The sequence below is a fragment of the Passer domesticus genome, chromosome 3, assembly GCF_036417665.1.
Source record: "Passer domesticus isolate bPasDom1 chromosome 3, bPasDom1.hap1, whole genome shotgun sequence".
Taxonomy (NCBI): Eukaryota; Metazoa; Chordata; class Aves; order Passeriformes; family Passeridae; genus Passer; species Passer domesticus.
In genome coordinates, this window is record NC_087476.1 from 100,001,913 (window position 1) to 100,028,037 (window position 26,125).

Consider the following 26,125-nt stretch of genomic DNA (forward strand, 5'->3'; position numbering starts at 1 on the left):
ACTTTCACTGAAACTGCAAAAAATAACAATTTCCTGCCACAAATGCTACAAGTTTGTGACTTGTGCAAAGAGACAGGCAAAAATCTTACAAATGTTAATCAAATCTCTGTTTAAAAATTTTCTTACCATGTGGATGTTACTGTAAAAAAGGTAGAAATTAACTGCCAAAAATATTATTTACACCTAAACTATGGTTAAATAAATATATATGTGAAATTTTTACTGTCTACAGAATTTCACAATCATCCTACTGAAGGAAATTACATCCTTTCCAAGTTTTTGTGCTTCTGTAACAAAAAAATGAACCTTACCCACTGATTTTTCTTCAGATTTCAGTGCTTCAGTAGTTTTGTGGTGCACTTCAGCTGTGGAATCTGTTACCTTGGATTCTGAACTTTTGGAGCTGCTTTGTTTCGATCCTTCTGCCTCTGAAGATTTTTGGGATAATTGGAGTTGGCTTGAGAATTTTTCATGCTATATGACAATAAACAGAGAATAAAACACAAAGAGTGGGAAAAAAAACCTCTCTATGTTATAATAACTGTACAATGACAAAAAACATCCAGAAACTGCTCAATGTTACCTTAAGTGCTTCTTCAGGGACTCTCATCTCTCCCCTGACCACAGTAAAAAGATTAGTATGTAGGAAATTATAAGGAAAATACTGAAAGAACTCTGAATACACAAGAGAATTTTACAGAAAAGCAACAATTGTGCAGCCTATTATTATGCCACTAGAATGGTGACAACTTTCAAAATATGTCATGTTAGGATACTGTGCACTATCATATTCATCAAAGAAAATTAAGTTATTTACTATATGTAAACAGAACACTGAGTAGATACCTTAGAGTTTTAATAATACAAGTATTTTTTTTCATTCAGTAGTTTGCTGAATAATTAATTGCTGTCTTATCTGCTGGTATACAACTGCATATGATACAAATATTTGTGTATTTGCCTCAAAGAAAAGTAGTACTTTTTAGCAACACAGAAGATACACATCATATTCTAAATAATAATTGAAAGTTGAGGTTTCTGGCAGTGAGAGACAATGAAATGTATTTTATCAGTAGTTCAGACCAAGGTAGAATATTGTAAACCCTGAGATTTTCTCAAATATAGGCATTTCTGTAGCAATGAGAACACTTAAAACAACCATACTTCTAACAAGTAAAGTGCATCCCAACACTACATTTTTATGGCAAGGATATCATATCCAAATCTCAATTTATCTTCTAACTTCAGAGTGATGTATGTCTGTTCTGGAATCCTCACATCATTCACAAATGTCTGCAGAAACAAATGAGGACAGAAAGGAATATCATTAAATTCCAAATCAACAAAATTAAATAATTTTTCTACTTTTATAAGAAAGTCTTCAGCACCACAAATTTTCTACTGGTGATTCACAAGGAAACTATAAGCTCAAATTGCCAGCTGTTTAACAAACCATATTAAAAGGAAGGTAAAACACCATTGATTAACAAGTTGCACACTGGACTTGAAAAATTCCTTGCACATTTAATCTTGTTAGGAATATTCATGGAAGTGTTGATTAATGTTCCCTTGAATTAGCACCTCCACTTACTATTTTTCTTGTAATTTGCTTTTTTCAATCCAAATTAACTGCCAGAATTGATTTATCATCACATTTGTGATGAGCATTGGATATGAAAGGACTGAGGCAGCTTATTTCTAATCATTGTCAAAGGACTTAAGAAAACACGGACCAAGTTTGTGCATCTGAGTAACACTAAAAAATCTGTGGTAAGAATTCAGTATATTGCAATGCTACAGGATCACTTCTAACTTAAAACTTTTACAACATGTACATGTTTCTAAAGAAAGAAACAGTTGAAATATGTTGTTTTAAAAGCACTCTGAAGTTGGAAACACTTGAATAATTAAATAAGTCAAAAATCCAAATATTTAAATTACTGTTTTGCTCATGAATTTAGTATTGAATGAACTGTGATTAGAGAGAAACAATCCCCTTCCCCAAAACAATAAGAGAATCATCAATTTAATTTTCTTTTCCTAAAGAAAAATAATGTTTATTTCATTATTTTAAAAACTGTTTGCCTACTTCGTAGAAAATATCTTCCATGGGAAATAAGAACAAAGGGTACAACTATTCACTGGTTTGTAAGCATGAAGCTTTCAGTAATGTTTCAGGCATATTTATTTCACTTTAACATTTTCAGAGTTCAGGGCATAAACCTCTGTGAAGACTATCCTCAAGGCACTCTGAATTTCAGTGAACCAACAGAATTTAGGCCACCTTGCAGACATCTACATCTACACATATGTATGAATTTTTCCTCCCAGGTCAGAGTTCTGAAATTCATGTGCATGCACAGCATGCCCAAAGCAGAGAACTCCAAAGGCTGTGTGTGCAGTCTACTGACAGCCTCACGTTCAGGACTGAAGTGACAGCATGAAACAACCAAGTCTTAGTTACTCTGCCACCAGAGCTTTAAAATCTCATCACATGCTTTGGGATGCCAGACAAAGCTAGCTTGAAAAAACTAGTTACTATGTAAATAAAAAATCCTTTGCCTCTTTAAATCATTCAATTCATGTGATTTATAAAGTTTATTCTTTAAATAGTGAGAGTCAACTGTCTTTAAGCCTTCATAAAGTTTGCTAAGCTTTTCAGAATCCAGTCCTGAAACATCAGTGTGAAAGGACTTTGCTATCCTGTAAATATTCCTGAGAAGAACGTAACTGATCAGGGCCATGGATTGCTAATACTTCTTCTAGTATGTTTTAGAGTTCACAAGTCAAAGGAGAAAGTACAGTTGAATTATACTGATACTAGGGAAATACTAATTACATACTAGCAACTGCACAGATTTGCTTCAGAAAAGAGAAATTCCTTCATCTTTTTTTTTGTATGGAAAAACAAATAAAAACAGGAGTGTCCAGAATGAGTCACAACAAACTATCAGAAATACAATTTTACTTAATGTAAAACCAATTAAAATTTATTTTTGCCTTTTTTTTCCAAATCTAGACATCCAGAATAAAGACTTCTAGATTTAGAAGTCCACAAAAAAGACTCCTGTAACCTTTTCACCGAACTGAGTGTGAATCAACCATACATATAAGAATATTCAGGCATTAGGGCATCAGGTGCAATCACAGTTCAGTTGGTGAAATTATAACACTCATAACACTCAAAATCAAAATATTGCCATTAGCCACCTCCCCTCACACTCTGAATTATCATGTGTGTTTAAAGTGCATTATACCAGGAATGGAGTTATCCTTTATACTAAGAAAAGTATGTATCTGTTCTCAAAAGAGATGGGACCAACTGGAGAGATGCAAAATAAATATTTTGATGAAGTATGCAAAATAAGACAGGGGAGAAGCTGCTAAAGCACTAGAAGAGGCACTTGGCTGCTAGGGAGGTGTTGTTCTCAGTGGAAACAGCAGCTAGACTAGAAGAATTATTACCTAGTTCACCATATGGTACTGAGCCATTGTTCTGCCACACAATTAAGTATGGTGTTACAAAAATAATGCTTTTTCTTCATTAACCTGAAACCAGGTAAGCAGAGTTATGAAAGAAAAGCACAGTGGGAAAGTGATAGTAAGAAAAACGCTGTAAAGACAAAGAGAAAGGACTGAACTCCTGAGACTTAATATTCCTTGCCCCAAAACAGTGGGAAGAAAGAGTTCCTTTGATGTCTCTGAGTAAACAGCTCTAAAGCAACTGAAGCCTCACCTCAAACTTGAGAATGAATTAGATCAAGTGAAGCAAATCACTGAAAGCTCTTTATCAGAGACAAAAAAAGGAGCTGAATGAAGACCTTTTAACATATATTTCTATTCAATTCCAGTTTTGTGACATAGCAACAAAAATCTGAAGGTATGCCCATTGACTACAGGAGTTACACAACTAGGGAATAAAATCAAATGTATCAGCAAAAAAATTCTATGTGCTGAACTTATTTTTGATCATTGCCTTGAAACAGTACACTGACTTTGAAAATACGGAGGTATATTAAATATTTAAGGACTAAAGTCCTTGTATGTCTACAACTGTTCAAAGGATATAGCCCTTCAATGGTTTCACGTGGAGTTGAGACTGACTCTTGGGAAGGCTGAGTTAGTTACCTTAAAATACAGGAAAGCTAATAGAGACAGTGACAGAATTTTATTTCAAAATGCATCTCAAGATCAAAAGGCAGTAACTTGAAGAGTTCATCTTCTATTTATTTAAGCACTTGACAAAACTATTCACTATCAGTAGCTTTCTAAGTATTTTTCAAATAGGCAGTCACAGATGAACTCATGATTTTATTCACCACCGAGCCAAACATTTAAAGTTACAAAATAACAGCCATAACAAGTGCAAATAAAAATGTCATAAAGAAGTATCTAAAGGGCTACAAAATGATGACAAAGTTACTGTTTTTAATAATTTGCTATATATTAAAAAACTTTTATAAAAAGTGATGCTTAGCTACAATTCTGAATATGCACTTCCTAGAAAAGCCTTAGAACATAACATGCCATCTGAAACCTTACATTTCCCATAACTTGGATTTTTCCTGTATTAGTTTGCTGAGTGACACAAATTATTCATAGAGATTTTCAATAAAAATTATTCTGAAAAACTAAATGCAAATACAGCATTAGTTAAATCAATTTTCATACAAAATGGTTATTGCATAATTATTTTCCCCACATATGTACAGTGGAAATACAGTTTAACATTCTTTTCTCTACTATAAGAAAAGAAAAAGGAATAGCATATGAAATAAAATCCATATCATAATAGCACATTTTAGAGACTGAAATATGTCAGGGCTTTTAGACATTACAGTCAAGATTATTTTTTTTTTTAAATTCTGAAATACGTAAGTATAACACACTCCTTTTTATTGTTCTGAGCTTTTCCTATTGCCAAAGCCCTCTTATCACGGGAATTAACAGCAGCCCTTTATAAAACATGCAGTGGAAAACCCCTGCAAAGACTACACTTTCCTTTCGAATGTTCCCAAATTTCCAGACTTGCATTAAAAAGGTATTAATGTACAATCAATAATGGCTTGAAGAAATCCCAAAAGAAAGATATAGAACCCTGTGGGGAGCTATCTATTTCTGATGTTAACTTACCCCATTCAAGCTGCCCAAATCCTTCACCAGGTGTTCATCTGTAGAGGCATCATAGTTGAGTACAGCATGTTGCTTGTCCACACTCCGTGACTAAAACATATTAAAGAAAATAAAAAAAGGTAGTTGAAAACCACATGAGGCAGTTATGGCTACTTCCTAGAACAGTGTGATTATTTTCTTTCTACATAGTGCATTTATTCAAATTATATAGAAAAGATAGTTCCACATATGAAAAGGATAATCTCTAACCCAACTCCAGGTACCCATAGCAGAATCCTAAATTTAATTCAAAAGAATTATTTTCTTAATGTTTCCCTAAATATGATAAGTCAGATCCAGATAGATCTCATCCAAAGGTTTTTGGGTTTTTTTCAATCCACTCTAGGATCACTGATGTTTAATCTAATATTATCATCTGCACTTTATTTCTTACTCTCTCTCCCCCCTTAATTACATGCATCTTTCAATACATGACTATGATTCCAGGGTGTTGCTGTTCTCTCTCAAACACACCATTTCCTGTCACACATTTGGGATAATTACCATAGCATACAAGCATTCCAAGTGTTTCTCCTTGATCTCAATTTCCTGAACCAATTAGCTAAAGCCTCTTCACTAAATGTCTGAGCAGTTCCTGAATTACTATTCCCATCAGTTCTGACTTTCTCAGTCCTTCCTTAAGCATTTCACTATCCATTTATTTATTTCATGAATTCTTTATTTCACCACACAGATGAGGAGCAATCCTGGCTACTATTTCATCCAAGAGCAGCAGCTCCCTAACAGCCAAGTCCCTCTTTCAGCACTTACTCCTTACTCTTACACAGCCAAGTGTTTGCAGCCTGAGGTGCTGATGGCAAGCAAGGGAGGTGGGGCTGGATGTGTCTCCTTCATGCATGCATATGGTCAGCACCTGGACATCTTCAAGAGCTCCCAAGAGAATGGAGACCACAGCTCATCCTCTCCATCAGCCCCCACTTGATCTTATGTTTACTCTTAATTCTGCTAGTGCACTGTCACAACATGACTGCATAGCAGCAAATTCCTTCCACCAGCATAGCTCCTAATTTCAGGTTTGCATCTTCTATCCTTGCTACTCAACTCATTTTTCAAGACTGTACTGCACAGAGAATGGTACATTTCTGTCTCAGACTTCAATGACTTCTGTGTACCAGCATTTGTGGTCTGTCAGTTCTAGGAGTCTTGCCTTATCAAGTGCACTGGCCAGTGCAAGGCATCAGAACACACAACCAGTACTCCAAAGGAAATGTTTTCTCTTATTGTAATCCCATAGTTATCACCTGACTCCTTTTCCATTTCTTGAGACTTGCTACTATTATTTTCCTTATTTTCAATCTACTTTCTCATTCTTCCTGTCCATTTAATCTTATGACCTCTTTGCTTTCTCCCCAAAGAAGTGAGATTAGTGTTCTTCTCTATATACTTACTATTTTCTGTTTAGACTTTTTATTTTGTTCTGCATTTCTGAGGGGTATAATGGGAGGGGGCAGGATATCAAAGTGGAGAATAAGGAGGAGACAGACAAATGAACAAGTTTCCTGCCAATATAAGCTGCACTAATACACTACATCAGCTAAGTGCTTTTAATGGCAGATGAAGACACAGCAACACAGTTCATTTTCTGCTAACTTCGTAACCTTTTAAGTGAAAACAATCTCAATACAATGAAATTCATTGATGTGCATGTTCTGCTGAGCCTACAATATCAAACACACATTACATTTTTCCACACTCAAGAGGAACACTGCACCAAGAATTGCTGTATTTTTACCCAAGCTATTGAAAAAAAATTTTGAACTTTTCTCAATGTTGTTATTCAAATACATACCGTATTACTATTATTTTTTTAAATTATCTTCATGTGCTACATCCTATTAAAAATAAGTTAAAACAGAAAGGACATTAAAAAATCCTCAAAGCTTCATGATACTGTGTCACATCATCTGAAATGCTAAGAATGATTACTCAATTCTGTGGCTTTTACAGAAACACTTGAAATTGTGCAGAACATCACAGTTCTCCTCAGGTTCAGATCACTTACATATAATTGGACTTTTTATTAATTTCAGCTGATCTTTACAGGTGCAAAGACTGTGCAAGTCTTTCGAATGCCTTTTTTCCTTTGGCTTTGTTATTGCAGCTTTCCATTCAAATGTAAGGGCTTTTAAAATTCCCTCTTGTAAGACTATGGCGCCCTGGCTGGCAGCTCAATACTACACAGCTGCTCACTCACTCTCTGCTGCCCCAGCGGGATGTGGGATACAACAGGAAGAGCAGAAGGAAAGAGCTCATGGGTCAAGTTTCAGCAGCAAAGAGGAAGAAGGAAGAAGAAGTAAAACAAATCAGATGATGAGAAGGCAATCACTTCCCACCTCCCACAAGCAGTCAGTACCCAGACAGTCTTTGAGCAGTGGGTATCTTCCCCAAATCCCCTCCCTCATATTTCATTGCCAAGCACAGCACATGATTTGTCACAGAATATCCCTTCGGTCAGTTTGGGTCAGCTGTCCTTGTTTGTGCCCCTTCTCCACATTTTGTGCACTCCCCCAGTCAAGTGTGTGTAGGAGGAGCAGAGTGAGAGAGAATGCCTTCAAACTGCACACACACTGCTCAGCAACAGCCAAAAGAGTGGTCTGTTATCAACAGTGCTCTGGCCACAAATCCAAAGCAGTACCATAATGGTTTCTATTAAAAAAACCCCTACCATCCAGCCAGATCCAGTACAAAGATTTATACATGTCTGCAGAAATAAGAACCACAGAATAACTGCAGTAAAGCCATAAGAATATGAAGAGGAAAAATCCATCCTCAGCTAAAATAAATTTGTAACTCTTGTTATTTCAGATAGATATTCTCCAATTCAATCCAGACTACTAAGAAAATATTTAGAATACAGAAAATAAATGCATTCTTCTTTGCAAATAATTCTGATATTGTGAATAATGATTTATTTTTTTTCTTGGAGATGATTTCTCCAACAACATTCAAAAAGATTTCTACCCATAAAGGTGAAATAAGGGGGAAATATAGTATTTATCCACAAGCAGACTGAGGCAATGGAACAGTTAGCTAAACAGGAAGACTTCACAGAATGTTTGAACATATTTACAAAAAAAGGCAGATTTGTATTACCAGATGTGAACTAAACCTTTTAAAACAACACTGTTTAAAGGTAGAGATCTGAGGTCTATCAAGCATGAGTCAAAATGATTTTCATTAAAGCCTTTAAAATATATTTTCTGTCAAGCAATTATGAATAAAAGCATTAAATTCTGCTTTCTTTATCATGCATTGCCCACATGCTTTGCAGTAAGAGATCAACCAAGTTGTCAAGAGTGGAAAGGAAGGTCTTGCACAAAGAGCTATACACACAGAACAAGAACACATTATTAGCTTCTCTCTTGGTGGGTTCCTCCCCCTGCAGCACTATGTGGTGTCACAGTCATGCTGGCATGCAGACCTAACATAGCAGCAGGCTAAAAAGAATGTTCTTGAAATCCTCAGGCCCCTTGATTTTTTTCACTAACTCTGAAGCAAATACACAACAAATAACATTTGTAAATAACTCAAATCTATTCACAGTATTAACCAAAGAGGGAGCTACCTTTGAAGGTGAAATTCTGTAACACAAAAGAATAAATGCTTCACTCTAAGGACTGATCTACTATGGATGGCATAGCAGAGAAGAAAGGAGATGCTCCCTTATTTACAGACAACAGTCTTCTAAAACAAGTTACTAGTTAAATAAAAATACTTTTGGATTATGACCTACTGGGCAGGAACCAGTGGGGTGCGGATTTTTGGTTGCTTTTATTTTGTTGTTGTTTTGGATGTTGGTGGATTTATCTGTGTACTTGTTTCTTTGGGTTTTTTAAATACCTCCCACCTAAATTACCAAGACAACATCCTATCTGTTTTTAAAGAGAAATTAAGAGTACTCTAATATCACCAATAAAACATCTGAATGCCTTCTGAGGCTGAGAGCCAAATGCAATTTACTAGAGCTACTACATTCTGAGTAATAAATGTAGGATAACATCTCTAAGCACTTCATTTGCAAGTAATACTCTAATTTGGCCAATAATGGCTGCATACACGACTTTTGGGAACAAAAACTCCAAAACAAAATATTTTATTGAATGGTAGAAAGGGTTGAGAATATTAGTTTTCAAGCTCAATCTTCTTAAGAGCTCTACACTCTACAACAAAAATTTAAGAAGAAACTCCCAAAGTACTACCATCAGTCATTAAAAAAAATATAGGAGAAGGCAGGTCAGAGGACTACAGATTTGACAGGGCAAAGTGCAAGCAATATGGCTCCATAACAACACAGCTACACACTGTGAGATCCTCAAAGTTGAGGAAGTTACTGAAGGATCAAACTATTTAGACTTGTGTATTTTCAATTCTATTTAAATTGAGTCATTCAACTTCCTTAGAGACTGAGAAATACTCTTCTCTACAAATTTCATTTTCCTTTGTACAACACAATCAGGGCATAGGCATAGAATTACATCAAATCATGTGACTAAATTAGATTACAAGCTGCCAAAAAAAGAAGGCTCCTTTCAAAAGCATCCAGCTCTCTTAACATTATCACATTTTATGGAACACAGTCTACTTACTTTACTGGTCATATTGCAAAATGTATTTCATCTTCTATCCTGGCATTCTGCATTTGATTTATACGAAGAAAATGTGATTCTCTGTACTTAAGCACTAATTGCATGATTAACGGCAATACATTGAAACTTTTTTTTTTTCTAAGGACACAAAAGATTCTTCAAAACAATTGCTCCCTAACATCTGGGGAATTTCTTTTTCAAAAGGAATGCATGGAGCTGGTGCATTAAGTTCATGATTTGAGCAGCTGCACATGGAAGGCTGAAGCAATTACCTGTAACATCAGCTCACAGTCATCTCTTCCAACAAAAATCATTTCTCGTGGCAGCCTATGTCGGGTGCCTCCACTGCTCACCAAAAACCAGGATGTTAAGCTCATTTTCTGCTTAGCTGATAAATCCTTGGCAAAGCTACGTCATCCTGCAGTGAGAAAGAAAGAGAGACAGAGAAATTCATTTTAGTTATTTTTAGCCACAGTTTCTGCTCAGCAAACACTGTGAGCAGAATACAAAAAGCCTCTGAAAATACAGCATTCTCAATAGCATGTACTGAATCCAGCAATCACAGGAAGCCAGAGGCTTCAGATTTGCATACTCTCAAGCTCTGCTTCATGCAACTAGGCAGATTTAATTGGTAACCCTCTGCAAAAGGAACAAACAGCTAGCTAATGCCAAAGTTGTATGTCAAGTTGTCAGAAAGCTTTTAGCATTTGACCACTGATTATCAAGATAATTGCTACAATAATGCTTCACTATCACAACCAACAAACAGTGCAGCAAACATTCACAAAATACAGCAAGTAACCTGCACGTGTGTCATTACCTTTTCCTGTGAAAAAGAACTACCTCACGTGATTTTAAGCTCAAGTCCTCTGTACAGCACCAAATCAAAGGAGCTTTAAATTAATGGAACTTCTGCATATTATTTAATCTCAGTTTGTCACAATAAAACATCTATTTTGGAAATTTAACAGTGTGCATTTAGTATTGCAAACAAAGCAGAGCAAAACGAACAAATTAGAAGTTATCTGTAAGTATGAAATCCAAAAGAAGCATTCCTACAAAACTTTACCATTATTTATCAATAAAAGATCCAATATATTCAATAAAACAGAAGAGAAAACCCATAGCTATTTAAAATGTCATAAAATGGATAAAATCTTTTACAGAAAACTTCTTCACACAATATGATTAACTTGAAACTGGACAAAAATATGATTAAATTTCTCTTCAGAGCAATTCAATGGCTAACAGTTGAAAAAAGCTTTAAGAGTATTCTAAATCTCTCTTAAAGAAAATGCAAGCCAAAGCAATTATTTCATTCATTCATTCATTCATAACCACACTGTATTCATTGAAAGGGAAGCTAAAGAAAATGAAAAGCAACCAGCCAGCTTTTCTCTCAATACCAAATAGCTGGCATTTCTCTTCTATTTATATGTCAATTAGTGAATTTCTACAAAGTTAGCAAATGTGCTCTAAGTAGACATAAGTCTGTAGTGGACTTGAGCATACTCTTGAATAATACTAATAGCTGAGGTCCTCAAAATGAGGGTTAAAATGGAAACACTGAATAAAATGACAATGCAAGCACTATGTCATCAGTCAAACTACAATCAAGGAGATATCACAAATTAGTAAAACATGTAAAGATAACTAAGTCAAAACAGCATGTGACATGACAAAGCAGATTTTTACAAAACAGTCAAAAGGTGGTAAAATGTACCAGCAGAGCTGCCAATCCAATTGAAAAAAGTAATGCAATTCACATGGAAGAATCTAGAATGACTTAATGTGCTAAAGAGCTACTGAATAATAAAGTAAATATGCATTGCAGCAGTGTTCTATAATAACACTTAAAATAGAATTATCATTCCACAACACACTCAAGTGAACCATATGTCCACTTAATGTTATCTGACTCAACTGAAGTAATACAGCATCTCTAACATATTCTATTCCTAGAAACTAAAAACATTAAATCTACAATAAGAACTTTCTGAAATAAAACTTAATGTGATGTAGTTACTAAATACATGTTTAAACAATTAAAATGGATTATTCAGCACCTTTAAAGGAAATTAGTATTTTTATTTTAAATTTAATCTACTTTAAAATGATAAGATAAACTGGGTCAATCAAATGACATTTTTTAGTTCCCTTTAAGAGAGGAAAAGGAAGTATCACAAACAGCCAGCCTACATTCCAGCTTTTAACAAGTAAATTAACTGGATGTTTGACAGCAAGCATGCTGTTCAGTATCAGAACTCCTCATTCTGTTTATATTTTACTACCTTCTAAAATATCCCATCTGTTTATCCTAATTACATTTGCACCATTTGGCCTTCCTGCTCTAATTTGAAATTCATATGAAAGTCTCCAAGATTATATAGAAAATATTTGAAAATTGAAAATTTGTTAGTAAAACTATGTTGCAGTTTACACAGGTAGACTGACTGCAAAATAGGAAAACTATTTTTATTTACAAAACAGACAAGTAGGTCAGCAACTAGAGCTAGAGAAAAATAAACCAGCACTCCAAACTTCCTACAAATGATAAAGCATGACAACAAACAGATTAAATTAAGCTATGTGAAATAATTTTTAAAAAGCATTATACAAAGCAATCACTGCCACACAGCTTGGCAGCGCATTTGTAGTTAAAAGTCCATCACCAGTTCTATCAAACTTAATAATGTTGTTCTTTTGAAACAGTTGGTATCTCAACTGCAAGAAACCATCAACCTAGATACATATTTTATTTTAAAGTATTCTTCAGAATGAACCAATGCCTTTGATCAGAGCTATGCTGCAATCTGCATAGCAAAACTGGTGAAAAGAGGATCCAGCAGCAACAGTTGCTAAATATCAGAATAAAAAAAGTGCATAAAAAATTTGATATGGAACTGCACACTTATTAGTCATATAGACAGTATGTGGACAATTACATTGCACCCCAAAAAGTTCATGAAAGCTTGCAATATTTTGAATAAACTGCTGTCTCAAGTACTCTGGCTGTAGCGTTCTAAACAATACAAGGATGAAAGACACTTCACTGCCTTTTCTATAGAAAATTAAATTACTATGTGACACATGCAAAGTCATCACAAGAAGTGGCTCTTTACAGAGTGTAAATTTAGGTCATTATAATTCTTCCAATGAAATGCTATGGTTACACAGGGTTCAAAAAGCAATTCTTTTCTTTCATGAATGCTTATTATCAATCCTGTTACATGCACTGACACCACTTACAGCTCAGAAAGTGCATGCACTGTGCATTTTGAGGGGCTGGGAGGATGCTCTAGTGAGGTTTCACTGTCCTACCCAAAAACCTCTCATCCTTACACAGCCTTTCCTTATGCATGACAGGATATTGTCCCAAACGGACCTGTCCTACTCCAGTACAGACTACACTTTTCAGATGCAGTATTTACCAAAAATACTTCTACCTAGAAAAAAAGAAGTTTAAATGCTTTATTGAAGCCTTTGGTTTTTTTTAGTATTTCCTAAAATGGCAATATTGTGTCATAGTCTTTAACCAAACTAGCAGACAGTTCATCAAGATTTGATCATTCAAAGCGTCATTCCTGATGCCTGCAAGTCAGTGGCTGCGACATCTATGGCAGCTGCAAAATATTTCCTTGTCTGCAGAAGAAATAGCATTTTATGGTGAAGGACTACGACTTTCAAAAGGCTATAACCAGCGTGTTGGAATGAACATGTGGGTAATAAGTCATTTGAAACAGATGATGCAGCAACAGAGAAATTGGCTGCATCAACCCTGTAAATATGCTTCACTCCTAAGAACTAAGATACTGTATTATGCAGCCAAAAGATGGGTGTAACCAATTTCAAATGTCTAAATAGACACTGCCAAGATTAGTTTTGATACAGTCATGTTATTGCAAATAAAAATCCTTAATAATCTCAAATTTAAACATTTTACAGTCTACATTTTTGTACTTGCCTGTAATTGAAAACAGCTCCAACTAAAGTTAGTAAACACTGAGACAACAATCCTACAGAGAAACAAAAAGCTATGTTTAAAATTTAAATTTAATCTAATATACTAAGGAAATTCCAACTTTTAAGCACTTCAGTCCTCTACATTAAGACTGAGAATAGTGTAATTTTAATGGCATACAATTATCCTATTACCGTACAACAAATTCTACTTATGAATATTTTAAAACAACATTAAAAAAAGCCCTGCACCAAGCTGAGACACAGTACTGACAAAGTCATAAGCCCTTTGTTGCCCATTATTTGCTCTTTTAAGTTCCTGTTTCCAGCTGCTAAAGTATTTGTCAAAATTAAGTTTATCTTCTCAACTGGCCTAATTAACTATTTGCTAAAATTAAGTTTTCCTTTACAACTGCCTAGTAAATTTGGGGATATTTCTGAAGAAGAAATGACTAAAATATTTCTAAAACAATGTTAGAGCAGAATATTCTATGTCAATTTAAGAAAATATTAGCTGTACCTTATATGTGCAAATTGGTATTGAAATGTGGCAGAAGGCCTGAGTATCAGTTTGTACCTTGTATTATTGCTCTTTACAGACCCATCCAAATGGACATAGACAAGCAAGAGGCTTTTGTAAACCTTCTTCATGTATATATTCATTCAACAAGGACACAGATAAATTCTCTCAACACATGTGTCTACACAGAGGTAGTAAAATAAGTTTGTGGAGCATGCTGTTTTAGTATTATAGTACCAGTCAGAACAAAAATAAGGCATCTTTTTCCTGGTACTTTCAACTTATCCTGTGTTGAAACAAACAAGAGAGGTAGAGATACAGGAGAGAACACCAACACACAAGGACACGACACTTGAACCAGACCTAGACAGATTTTGGAATCAGGACTCAAGAAAGGTAAATGTCAGAAATAAGCCAAGACAAAGAAGAAATCAGAAATGAGAGCAGTGATGGGGCCAGTAATGACTGCAGAAGACCTGAAGTTGAAGCTGGTAACCAAATCACAGAGAAATGCTGTCAGCAAACAACACTCACTGAAAAACTGCCTCCCATGACTCCTTTATTGACTATACAATGTAATAAAAAATACCAGTGCCAGCAGTTCTAATTTTGACTGCTGAATGGAGAAATGTATGCCAAAGAAAGAAAAGACCAACTGAAGGTAACTTCAACCCTGAGAAATTATTGTATCCATATAATTGATATTAAAAACTAATCAATAAAGATAATTGATTTAAACCTAGGAAGCTGTAAGTGGTTAACAGAACAGTAATATTGTCTACTCTGTCAAACCCTCTGAAGTGGGGTAGTGTAACACACCAAGTGTTCCGATCATAATTAACCTACTTACATACATGCATTAGAAAACAACCTTTAACTACATCACCACATATTTTAATCAGGACTCTACCGTACTCAGGTTAAAACAAAGAGCTTAACAGTCAGTTAATCAGTGTTCTTTTTCCTCTCCTCATCATTTGATTAGCCTGTGCCTTATTTACTGCACATCACTAAAAACCTTTCCTGAATTATTAACTTCCTCCTGACTTCATCTACCGTGCTCAACACCACCACATGAGAAATTCATTAACACTTACAGTAAAATCTCCACAAGTAGTTGTAGAAAACGTTTCATGTAAATGGGAAACTGTAGAGAGCTTTTTTTAACACTGAAATATCTTAGTCTTGAATATTTAAGTTCCAAACTCATCAGCATTTCATTTTAAAGTATGTTTCACACAATATACTGGTATTCAGATGGTCTCATTTATTTCTGTTACATCTCTGAACATCTATTTCTTTAGCAAGGTAAGCTTAAAGCCACACGTAGGGCAGCTAGAAAATGAAGGCCACTTTTCCAAAGTAAAGGGAAGGGTTCATCTGCCATCAAAGAACTATAAAAACATGAAAATAAGTCATGCTCTAGGACGGCTTCTAAACATTTGGTCATGAAACTATCCTTGGTGCTTTCATAATTCTCTGCTGCCTTCACTGCTCACGTTGCTGGCATCCCAGAAAGGAAGACAGAGGGCTGCACAGACAACAGCCTCCTTACTGAAACTATTCCCAACAGTTCCCAGGGCCAGTACACCAAGGGCTTTTGTTAGCAAAGAGGGTATCTTGTGCAGGAAAAAACTCAACCAAAACAGCAAACTCACACAAAAAAGTAGGAAAGCTGCAGGACTGCAGAACCTTCTGTTAAGAGCTGGAATTCAATCTACAGAAGCCATATGTCATGCCACGCTAGTACATAATGTTGCTCCTCAAAACCTTTAAATAAATAAATACCCATCTAAATTTAAATGGCTTAGGCTAATGATCTATAAAAATATTTTTTCAAGTGTTTATGACCTTTTGTGCACTCAAGCGTACTTCACAAGTGTTGGCCATAAAGGTTAATCAAAATATTCCTTTAAAAGGCTGTTAAAATAGAAGGCAAAGGAAGCATAAATAAGGTAATTTATGCTTTAAACCATTGAAATTCTTCATCAAAATGAGAATGAGAGCTCACAGACTTAGGAAAAATGATCAAAAATTTCTAGTTTTTCAGAAATTGAACAAACTAGTATTATTATTTTCATATATTCCACTGACCAGAAAATTCACCTGAACACATCCCTCTAGAAACACTCAAATACTACATACAGCTCTGAACATGAGAGTGTTGCCATTCTGATATAAAAAAAAAAATTGTATTAGTTATAAAGTTCATTAAAATTTTATTAAATTACTGGACAAGAGTGGAACTGGATGGAAAGCATACAAATAGGTAATGTGAAAGAAAACAGGTAACTCAAGTGAAAGAAAAGACACTTATTCATTCAATTTAACTTCCCTGCTCAAATGGGGAACAGGACTGTGCTTAGGATAACTGCCCTTATCACTAAACCAAAACATCTCATAAAAAGATGTTGTCTTCTCTCCTAAAATCACTAAGATGTAACTGACAGGGCTTGGAATGATACCCTTGAGTGTTCTGCTTCTGGAATATTTGACCTGTTCTACCTCAGCTCAAAAATTTGAATTTGGCCACAATTTCTTGAAAAACATATGAAAAAATCATACTGAAGCCTTACACTATGCCAAAAAGATGTAATTTCCAGTATGGACTAAAAGCTGTAGCCACGACAAAATTTTACAGCACAAAAGAAATACTGAGAGCAAAGAAACCTTCTTAATTACTACTCTGCAATACATTCTCTTTTACCTTCTTTGCCCTACATGCTTTCAGTCTTGTAGTTGATGTTCTTCTGCAGAGATAGAGGAGAAAAGAAAGCAAAATAAGAATACATAAATCTCCTTGAATCTTATGTCTGAAAAATCCCCAGAACTTTTGTTTGTAGACAGAGAAGATCTGCTACATCCACTATTATAAAAAAAGATTTTTCTAAAAGCTATTTCAAACTTAAGAAGAAAAAAAAAATAGATATAACCAACAGATGAGAAACAAAAAAATGCATCAGGACCTCAAGCTCAGTCATGCCTCTTACTTCTTTAATTAGTACAATCCTACATAGGTAGATATGAACATTACCTACACTGCCTACCACAAAAGACTAAAACAACAAGAGTTACAGAGTTGTAAAATCTATAAAGCAGCAGCAGCCTATTTCTCAAGCCGTTTGTGACTAGGGAAAGGAAAAGGGGGCAGGGAAGAAGGGGGAAGTGGGGGAGAAGAGACAGGCAGCCACACCTTCAGCTTTACAGCTGAGCAACAGGAGGGGACATGTAGGGGTGCATTAGTTTTAAGTTGGTCCCGCTGCAGGGACAGACTGGACCTAGCACAGATAAGTGGCAGACACCTCAGCAGCATTTCAGAGAAGAAGTAGTTCTTTCTCATATTAAAAAAAAAAAAAAAGCCTTCCAGCTGTGAATATCAATAAGCACAAAGAGAGATTTTCCTCCTGCATTTCAGGAGTTTGAGATCTCTTCAGAAGGGACTAAGATACTCTTCTTGCCCTGCAGGTCACCCCATGCATCTGATGGAATAAGGACAAGAAAGCAGCTCAGGGGGCTGTTGCCCTCTGTCAGGCAGCAAATCTGTGCTGTAACATTGCTGCAGCTCGGGAACTGGACAAGCATCCTCTCCTCTGGTCCAGGTCAGAATTAGATCCATGTCTATTTTACTGCTGTGACACACAGGAAGGGTTGTAAGAACAGCAACTGAAATAGACTTTTTCTGCCAACAGTGCAGCTGCAGTCAAAGTTGCTTTAGGGTTTTGATTTTGAGGGACAATGGCTTAAAGATCTTATCCTACTCTCTTTTTTTATATAATAATGACCAAAAAAAAAAAAGAATCCTGAGATCATGCCCTTTGCTATTACACCAGTATCAACATACAAATGCTGCAAAGGAATGTATGAAACATAAGGCCTACCTGATGGGTATCAGTCATTTGAGTGTCACAGTATGCAAAAAGATCTGGTCCAGTGACAATTACCTGCTGCTATTATTTCATGTGGGTACCAGTGATACAGCAAGGAGTGACCAGAGGAGTACCAAGGATTACAGAGCACTGATAAAGCACTCTGGAACACAGGCAGTTTTCACATCAATCTTCCCAGTTAAAGGGAAGGGCTGGAAAGGGCCAATTGAATCTGGAGAATCAATAAATGATTACAGGACTGTACCACACAGCTTTGGCTACTTAGACCAGACTTTAAAAAACCTCATCTGCTGGGGCACTGCTGGGGTTTATCTGTCAGAGAGGGGGAAGAGTATCTTTGGACACGGGTTTGCCAAGCTGGTGAAGAGGCCTTTGAACTACAGTTGCCAGGAAGGCATCAAAGAGACGTGGTAGTGTTCTGTTACTGAAGTGTTAGAATGGAAAGATACAGGACCTTTAGGAATTATAGGAAAGGCAGAAAGGAAGGGGTATCACCCTTCATATCAGTAACCAGCACGGAGTTCCACCTGGGGATGGATGAGGAGCTGACTGAGAGCTTATGGATCAGGATTAAAAGGAGGACAAGATAAAAGATAAAAGGTGTGTATAGTGGGTGTCTGCTTCATTCAACCTGTAAGACTGAGCAGATGAGGCACCCTCAATGGACAGACAGGAGTGTCCTCACATTCACAAATCCAGGTCCCCATAGAGGACTTCAACCACCCCAGTATCTGTTGGACGGATAACACGGCAGGGTTCCTGGAACGCATTGAGCATAACTTCATTCTGCAAGTGCTACAGGAGCCAACGAAAAGGGGCTGGTGGACCTTGCTCTCACCAACAAAGAGAGGCTGGTGGGGAATATGAAGCTCAAGGACAGCCTTGGTTCCATGGAAGAGTTTAAGAACCTTAGGGCACTAAGGGGGGTGGACAGAAAGCTTGCTGCCCTAAGGACTTGAGGAAAGCAGACTTCAGCCTCTTCAGAGATCTTCAGTCTCTTCCTTAGAGCAGGATATAGCCCTGGAAAAAAGAAGGGTTCAAGAAAGCTCATCAATATTCAAGGATCACATCTTCTGAGGTCAGAAGAGATGCATCACAGAGAGGAAGTTGGGCAGATTTGCCAGGAGGCCTGCATAGATGAAAAGCAGCTTCTGGACAAACTCAAACTCACTCAAAAAAGAAGCCCATAGAGGATGGAAGCAAGGATAAGGAGCATGGCAGAAATACTGTATGAACAGCCACGGACCAGATGAGGAAAGCTAGTGCCCTCATAGAATAATCTGGCCAGTGATGCCAAGCGCAACAAGAAGTTTCTTTGGATATGTCAAGAAAAAAGAAATACTAGAGAAAATGTGAGCCCTCTCCAAAAGGAAAAGAGTGACCTAGTTACCTGGGATATGAAGAAGGCTGAGGCACTCAACCACTTTTTTTGCCCTGCTGTTCACCAGCAAAAGCTCCATCCACACTACCCAAGTCAAAGAAGACAAAGGCAGGGACTGGGAGAATGAAAAACCATTCACTGTAAGAGATCAGGGTCAAGACCACCTTAAGAACCTGAAGGTGCACAAGTCCATTGATGAGAGACATACAGGTCCAGAGGGAACTGCAAGGTGAAGTGGCTAAGTCACTACCCCCAAAAGAAAAATAAATTGTGAAGCTATTAAGGGGGAAAAGAAACAACATACCACAATCCCTAGTAGAAACTAAGAGATCAAATGGTATTAAGAACAGCAGACTGAAACAAAGTCCTACACCAACCTGACAAAAAAATAAACCACTGGGTTATCTTTACAGAGAATACTGGCAAACAAGCAAATCCTTAGCCTGATTAGAAAACTCTGCTTAGGACTGGTATTGTACATGAATACAGTCTTACACAACAATCATAAGCCTTTTAATACATATATTATTCTTATAGTAATGAGAAGTACCTGAAGATTGAATTTTTCCTTTTAAGCTATCCTATCTAAACATTAAAACTTTGTTATTGGCTACTAGGCTAAATTTGTTAAAACTTGAAAGAATTCTCCTGTTTTATTCTTTGATACCAGACAATAATTACATTTTGCATTTATTAAAGAAACAGGTCATTTTGCATTCCTAATCTTTAAAGTCATAAACAAAAAATCATTTCTTGATGTACTTCTCTGCAGCCTCCCCACACTGAACAGCAATACTTTCCAAACACTGCTTTCAATAAACAGCTAAAATAAAGGCTAATAACTGCTTGTAAGAGTAGCTTAATTTATGTTTAAATAATCAAGTGTTTATTTATTGTCCATCACTCTCATTCAGATTAAGGAATTGCATGAAATAAATTATTTTTTAATTTATTCCCTATTTCACATGGTCAAAAGAGGTCATCTCTGGAGAGATTAGCATGCCAAGTATGCTAATAAAACAGTACATCTGATAAGTAGCCTTTAGAAGCTATTGTGGCAAGCCATCCAAAGAATTCATAACCAAATCAACTTTGAGAAAAAGTTCCCTGTGATGAAAGCCACAGAAATCCTTCCTTTCCCTCTATTCTGTATCACACTACAGTATTGTTGAGATTACCAAACAGGAAAATAAATAAATAAACAAATACAAATCAAGCATGGCATTCAGGCAGAATGCAATCTTAAAAGAAGCAGTCAAGTCGTCCTCTTCCTATTCAAAGTGCCTTCATTGTGGCATATTTCAAGTGATTTTGTAGGCTGTGTGTGATGAGGTGGTTTTATTTGCATTGGCCAAGTACTGACCACAGCCCTGAGCACTACTGAAAAAACAAACAGCATTTTGCAAATAAAACTGGACCTCTTAATCTCCCAAGGGTGGTGATTTCACTTTCCCCAAAATTGTGAAATATATGGGGTTTAGCTTATGACTCAAGATACTTAGTAAGATTAAATTACATTCAAGGCAATGCAATTATTTTCTTCCTTCATACTAGGAATTATTTATTTTGTGGGTATAGAGATTACTTTTCAAAGAAAAGCATGTACTGAAGTAGTTTTAATATCTACCTTTCTCCTTTCAATTCCCATTTACTTCTTGACACAATGCATGAGTACACAGAACTTAAAAGAGGAAGTGATGGAGGACAATTCTTGATATCAAAGTTACCAATCTTCAATCTCTATGAATTACCATTCATAGTAATACAGATACATAACCCCAAAAAGGCATTCAATTCTTATTCTTCACCACACCTCCACTGTAACATGAAAAACATTCATCATGTTCCACACAAAATATTTGATACATTCTATCCTCTCCTTATGGAATGCTTTGGAGCTTTTTACAATTACCCTCCACAGCCAAGTCCACAGATGTATTTTTCTTGGAAATACACTGAGTTGTTTGTTCCAAGATCAGTAACATAAGTCCTACATTAAAAAAAAAAAAGAAAAAAGAAAAAAAAAGTTGGATGAACTTCTTTTACAAAGCAAGCAAAAGCTCACACTTTAGCCTTAAAGTTGCAAGAGATGTTTGCTCTAGGCAATCTTCACTGTCTGAAGAGAGTTAAGAGTGTGTGTGCATGCACAAAGCATAAAAATAATTCTGTGCCATAATTATGTTGAGCTCCATGGGTACTCTGTGAAGTAATTAACATCAGGACAAGCTTAAAATCAAAATTATTTAAAACTTAGCATGGTAACTCTGATGTAAAGAGATCAGATTTTTTTTTTCAGCATTTTTCAGTATCAGACAAAAACATGACATTTCATTTTTAGATCTTGTCCTGATGGCAAGTCCTCTTCCTGGAGATTCATATAAAAACTGAGTAGAACAAGGCTTAAAATGCCTTATATTTTAATTATTTGTTTGGTTCTTTAATCAGAAGCCAAATAGTCCAAGAGAAATCTAATCCTGCAGTTTTGAATAGGGCATTTCTTTAATGTTTGTGTCCTCCTATCTCTCACCTTCCCATGAAACGAAACTGAAAGGTACCAAATGTAACAAACACTTTCTCAATGTATGTTCACATAAAAATAGCTGTCAAAATGACAGTATTAGAAATTCAGCAAGACAGAAAGCAGGGTAACGCATTTGCACAAATGCTAGGAGTAGCCATGGTTTTAATGATCCATTCTACTTATTGCAAAGATTTTAAAATGTAAATAGCTCCCCTATGGAGAAGCTATTCCACATCTGCTTGTGATGCCTACTCACTTCTTTCCTGTGTGCAGCCAACAAACAGGAATGCAGCTACTAGCACGGTAAGTCTTAACTCTGTTTCTTCTACTATCTATTATTTACTATATGTGATTAAATAGTTAAAAGTGAATTATCAAAATAAACTTTCAGAATTAATACACAGAGTGCATATAGAGCTCAACATTTCGATGCAAGAACTTGTTTGAGCAGGTATATTACAACCCCTCAACTAAATCACAATCAGAAGTCCTCACTGCTAAGTAAGCAGAGTATTTTCATGTGGACTTTATAAGCTGGTTTAACAATGACTGGGGATTTAAACTTGATTCAGTACACTAGCATATATTTTGCAAAATGCTACAACAAAAATCTGATTAATTTCAGAATACTTGAAGACCACTGGAAAATGCTTTTATTAGTATCATGCTATAAATATTTTTAAAGGCTATTAAATGAATACATGCCTTTCAATGGACAGAAATCTGGAGGAATCTATGGGAGGAAATCCATATAGATTTTCTATTGTAAGTTCAATAACTTTTCGCCTTAAAAAATAAAAATAAAAAAAAGGAAGAGATAAGAAAGGGAAGGCTAAATGGGAAGAACTCCAAACTACACATACTTCTCCAAGCACCAAACCAAACAAGAGGAAGTGGTTCTGTAACCCCATCCACGAAAAGGGATCAAGTCATGTTTTTTGTTTGCACTTTAGTGAACAAGTTTGAAGGCTTAGACTTTGATTAGTTTAAGAACTACCCACACTTATATGGAAGTTACTCATTTTATGTCTCCAACAAAAAGATTAGACTTCAAACTCTGCTAAGTTCAGCTGCTGTGTTAAGCAACACTGACCATGCTGCTGCAGTAGAGAAATAATCTTCTGGTTAACCAAAAATATTTTACAACATTTTAAGATGGAGCTAAATATGGACAAGAGCATAAGAAGTTGATTAAGACAGATCATTATGAGTTCCATTGTCAAAGGCTGGAACAATTCACATCCTGTATTCTTTAAATTATCCTATGTTTCATAGAATCTTGGAATGGGTAAGGTTGGAAGGACTTAGAGTGGGTCATCGAACCTCCCTGCTCAAGCAGGGTCATCCTAGAGCACATGGCACAGGATTTTGTCCAGACAGTTCTTGAGTACCTTCAGTGATGGAGATTCCATAACCTCCCCAGGCAATCTGTTCCAGTGTGAAGTGCCTGCACAGTCAGGAATTTCCTCCTCATGTTCAGGGGGAAGTTACTGTGCATCAGGGTTTTTTAAAAATGCATTCTCCTTCTACCACACAGTTAGCAATTAAAACTCTTACTGAAACCATTTTTAGTTACCTGAGAAAGTAAGGCTTAAGCAAATATTTTGTTTCCACCAATCATTCCGCCTAACAGCAAGCTTCAGAGAGCTGGAGATTTCATAGTTACAAAGGAAAAGTAATCTTAAAAGTTTCAGGAAAATGGAGAGCTGAGCAGAACAAGTTCAAAAGAACAAGTCTGTTGTCCCACTAGAAGCACTGTGCTACAAATTCAACAGTTCCCAGCTCCTCGCAGGCTGCTGAGTGACTGGTGCTCACATGGCTCCTTTGTGCTCTCACTGCCTTTGAAGGCCATTTGCCACTCAAGTTATTTTCCCCACAGCACACTGTGGGAAACAGAACAAGTTATATTCCCCACATGACAAGAGTGAGCTCTTGTGCATGTTGAGATTCAGTATACTCTGGGATACAGGACACATCCCTAAGAAACCAGACATTACTTGTTCTCCTGCATATGTTTTTCTATTTTATCCTAATAGGATTGCTTTGCCTCAAATCAAAGGCAAAGTGCTTCCCCAGCGATGCCAGAATTTCAGAAGTGGGGTTTCTTTTCCCTTTAGCCTTGTCTGCACAAGCCATGTACTATTGCACGCTAGAGGGACAGAGAGAAAAAATACAAATATTCCCTGTACTTGGTCCCCAAGATGAGCAGGTTAAGGGCCACCCCATCCAGGCACATAACCATTTTTAACGAAGTGAGTGAATTCTCATGGCATTGCAAGATAAACACACAAGCACCATAATGGATTAAAGAGATGTTTCATTAATAATGGTCCAAGTGTGTCCATCAATACATCCACAGAAGTTGAACTATACAGTTAGAAAACAGCTGGTCTACAATTTACCAGTAACTAACAACTTGCAATCTTTTGCAGACAGAAAAGCAGCTGAAAAAATAAAAGAACACTGAATAATCATGACAAAACAATTAGTCTTTATTATCTGTATTTTCATTCTAAGTAGATAAAAAACCCTCTACGAACAACAAAGCTACAAAGACTGATTTTTATTCAAAATTTATCCTCAACTTCAAAATGCTTTTCAGATATTTTTGCAGATTTGGCCAGGGAGAAAGAAAACACATTTTCAGATTCTGCACAGCTTTTAATATTTGGTAAAATTCCAGTATATGCAGAATTTATGAGAGGGAAGCAGCCTGTGCCTAAGTTTTCCTAGCTGAAATGGGGAAGGTAGCTTAATTAAATGTAAAGATATAAATATAGGAATAGTATGGGATGTGAAATTTATAGTATGGCACCTCTTCCTTATTAGCAGCTCCTACACGCACACTTGTATTGCAGCAAATCTCAAGGAGCCTACTTTGTGTGAAGTACCTTGTGTTCCCTGCATCTGCCATCGGAGTTACTAGGCAAAATTAATATATACTATCTAATTAATATATACCTGCAAGACTAATATACAGATTAAGATACACTGTCATAAGTTGCTTGCATGTCCAGAACTTTACAGCACTGACTTATTTTCAACCCTAGTGCTGAAGATTCAGTGGACAAGCAAAGGGGCAGTTTTAAGCCTCACCAAATAAATGCTAAAGCGAAGAAGCTGCAGTTCCACATTAGCTCAAGCCACTTCTCTGCTGCCAGGATCCCAGCCCTCTCGCCCCACCCCAACCACAAAGTCAGGGCTTCTCCCTTTGCCCTGGCTGCAGGCCACACGTGCCTGTGCAGCCGAGCTGGGCTATTTCAATGTTCAGCTTGCCACAGAATAACTCTTGTGCTCTTCTCCATTCCCATAAACAAATGAATGGTGCCCAGAAGCTACACACCAGGGCGGGACCAAAGCAAAAGGGGTGAGGCTGTGCAGGTGAGAGCGGGAGAAAAGGCAAGAACAGGGCAGGACCAGGACAGCCAGTAGCAAGCTCCATTTAGGCTGCTACAAGAACACAAAAATTCCACCAAATCCCCCTAAGCCTCACCGGACTTCTTCTATTTAGACAAATCTACAGGAACTGTAAGAACTATTAATACAGAATCACGGAATGGCTTGGTTTGGAAGGGACCTCAAAGATTATCAAGTTCCAATCCCCCCGCCATGGCCCACCTCGCCTTGAACATCTCCAAGGACGGGACATCCACCACTTACTTCCCTGGGCAACCTGTTCCAGTGCTTCACCATAATTTCTATTCAAATATAAAGTAGGTTTTCATATCCATTACAGATTAAAACTATATACTTTGTAAAATGTTTCAGTGTGTAATTTATTCTTTTTTCACTTGCTCAACCATGTTTTATAACACACCCAATGGTCAAATCTTTAGTCTCTCATCTCATGATGCACTAATGCAGTTGGTCTTCTAAATCTGTTTTAGATCAGACACCCCTGATGTGAATAAGTATCATAAATAGAAAGGAAGAATTCCTATGGAAATAACTATAAAAATAAAACAATACATAGACATTATTAAATATTTTTTTTAAGATCAATGGCATTGTCCCTCAAAAACCACAATAGATAAAAATAGCAAGGCTTAATGCTTTTCTTGGTTTTGGAATGAAACT

At 36.4% G+C, this 26,125-nt stretch overlaps 1 protein-coding gene across 12 annotated transcripts in view; it reads right to left on the bottom strand.

Moving 5' to 3' along the window:
• CEP170 (centrosomal protein 170) overlaps nucleotides 1-26,125 on the bottom strand; it is a 92,494-nt gene that overhangs the window by 57,731 nt on the left and 8,638 nt on the right. For 11 of the 12 annotated variants that reach the window (XM_064414662.1, XM_064414663.1, XM_064414661.1 and 8 more), the window contains exons 2-6: nucleotides 10,052-10,197; nucleotides 5,134-5,223; nucleotides 1,212-1,293; nucleotides 584-639; nucleotides 312-474 (exon numbers count right to left, since the gene is read on the bottom strand). In XM_064414662.1, the coding sequence (XP_064270732.1) occupies nucleotides 312-474; nucleotides 584-639; nucleotides 1,212-1,293; nucleotides 5,134-5,223; nucleotides 10,052-10,156 (496 nt within the window). In that variant the 5' untranslated portion in view covers nucleotides 10,157-10,197. Of the gene's footprint in view, nucleotides 1-311; nucleotides 475-583; nucleotides 640-1,211; nucleotides 1,294-5,133; nucleotides 5,224-10,051; nucleotides 10,198-13,743; nucleotides 13,763-26,125 lie in introns of those variants that run through there. The other variant, XM_064414655.1, reaches the window with a different exon arrangement.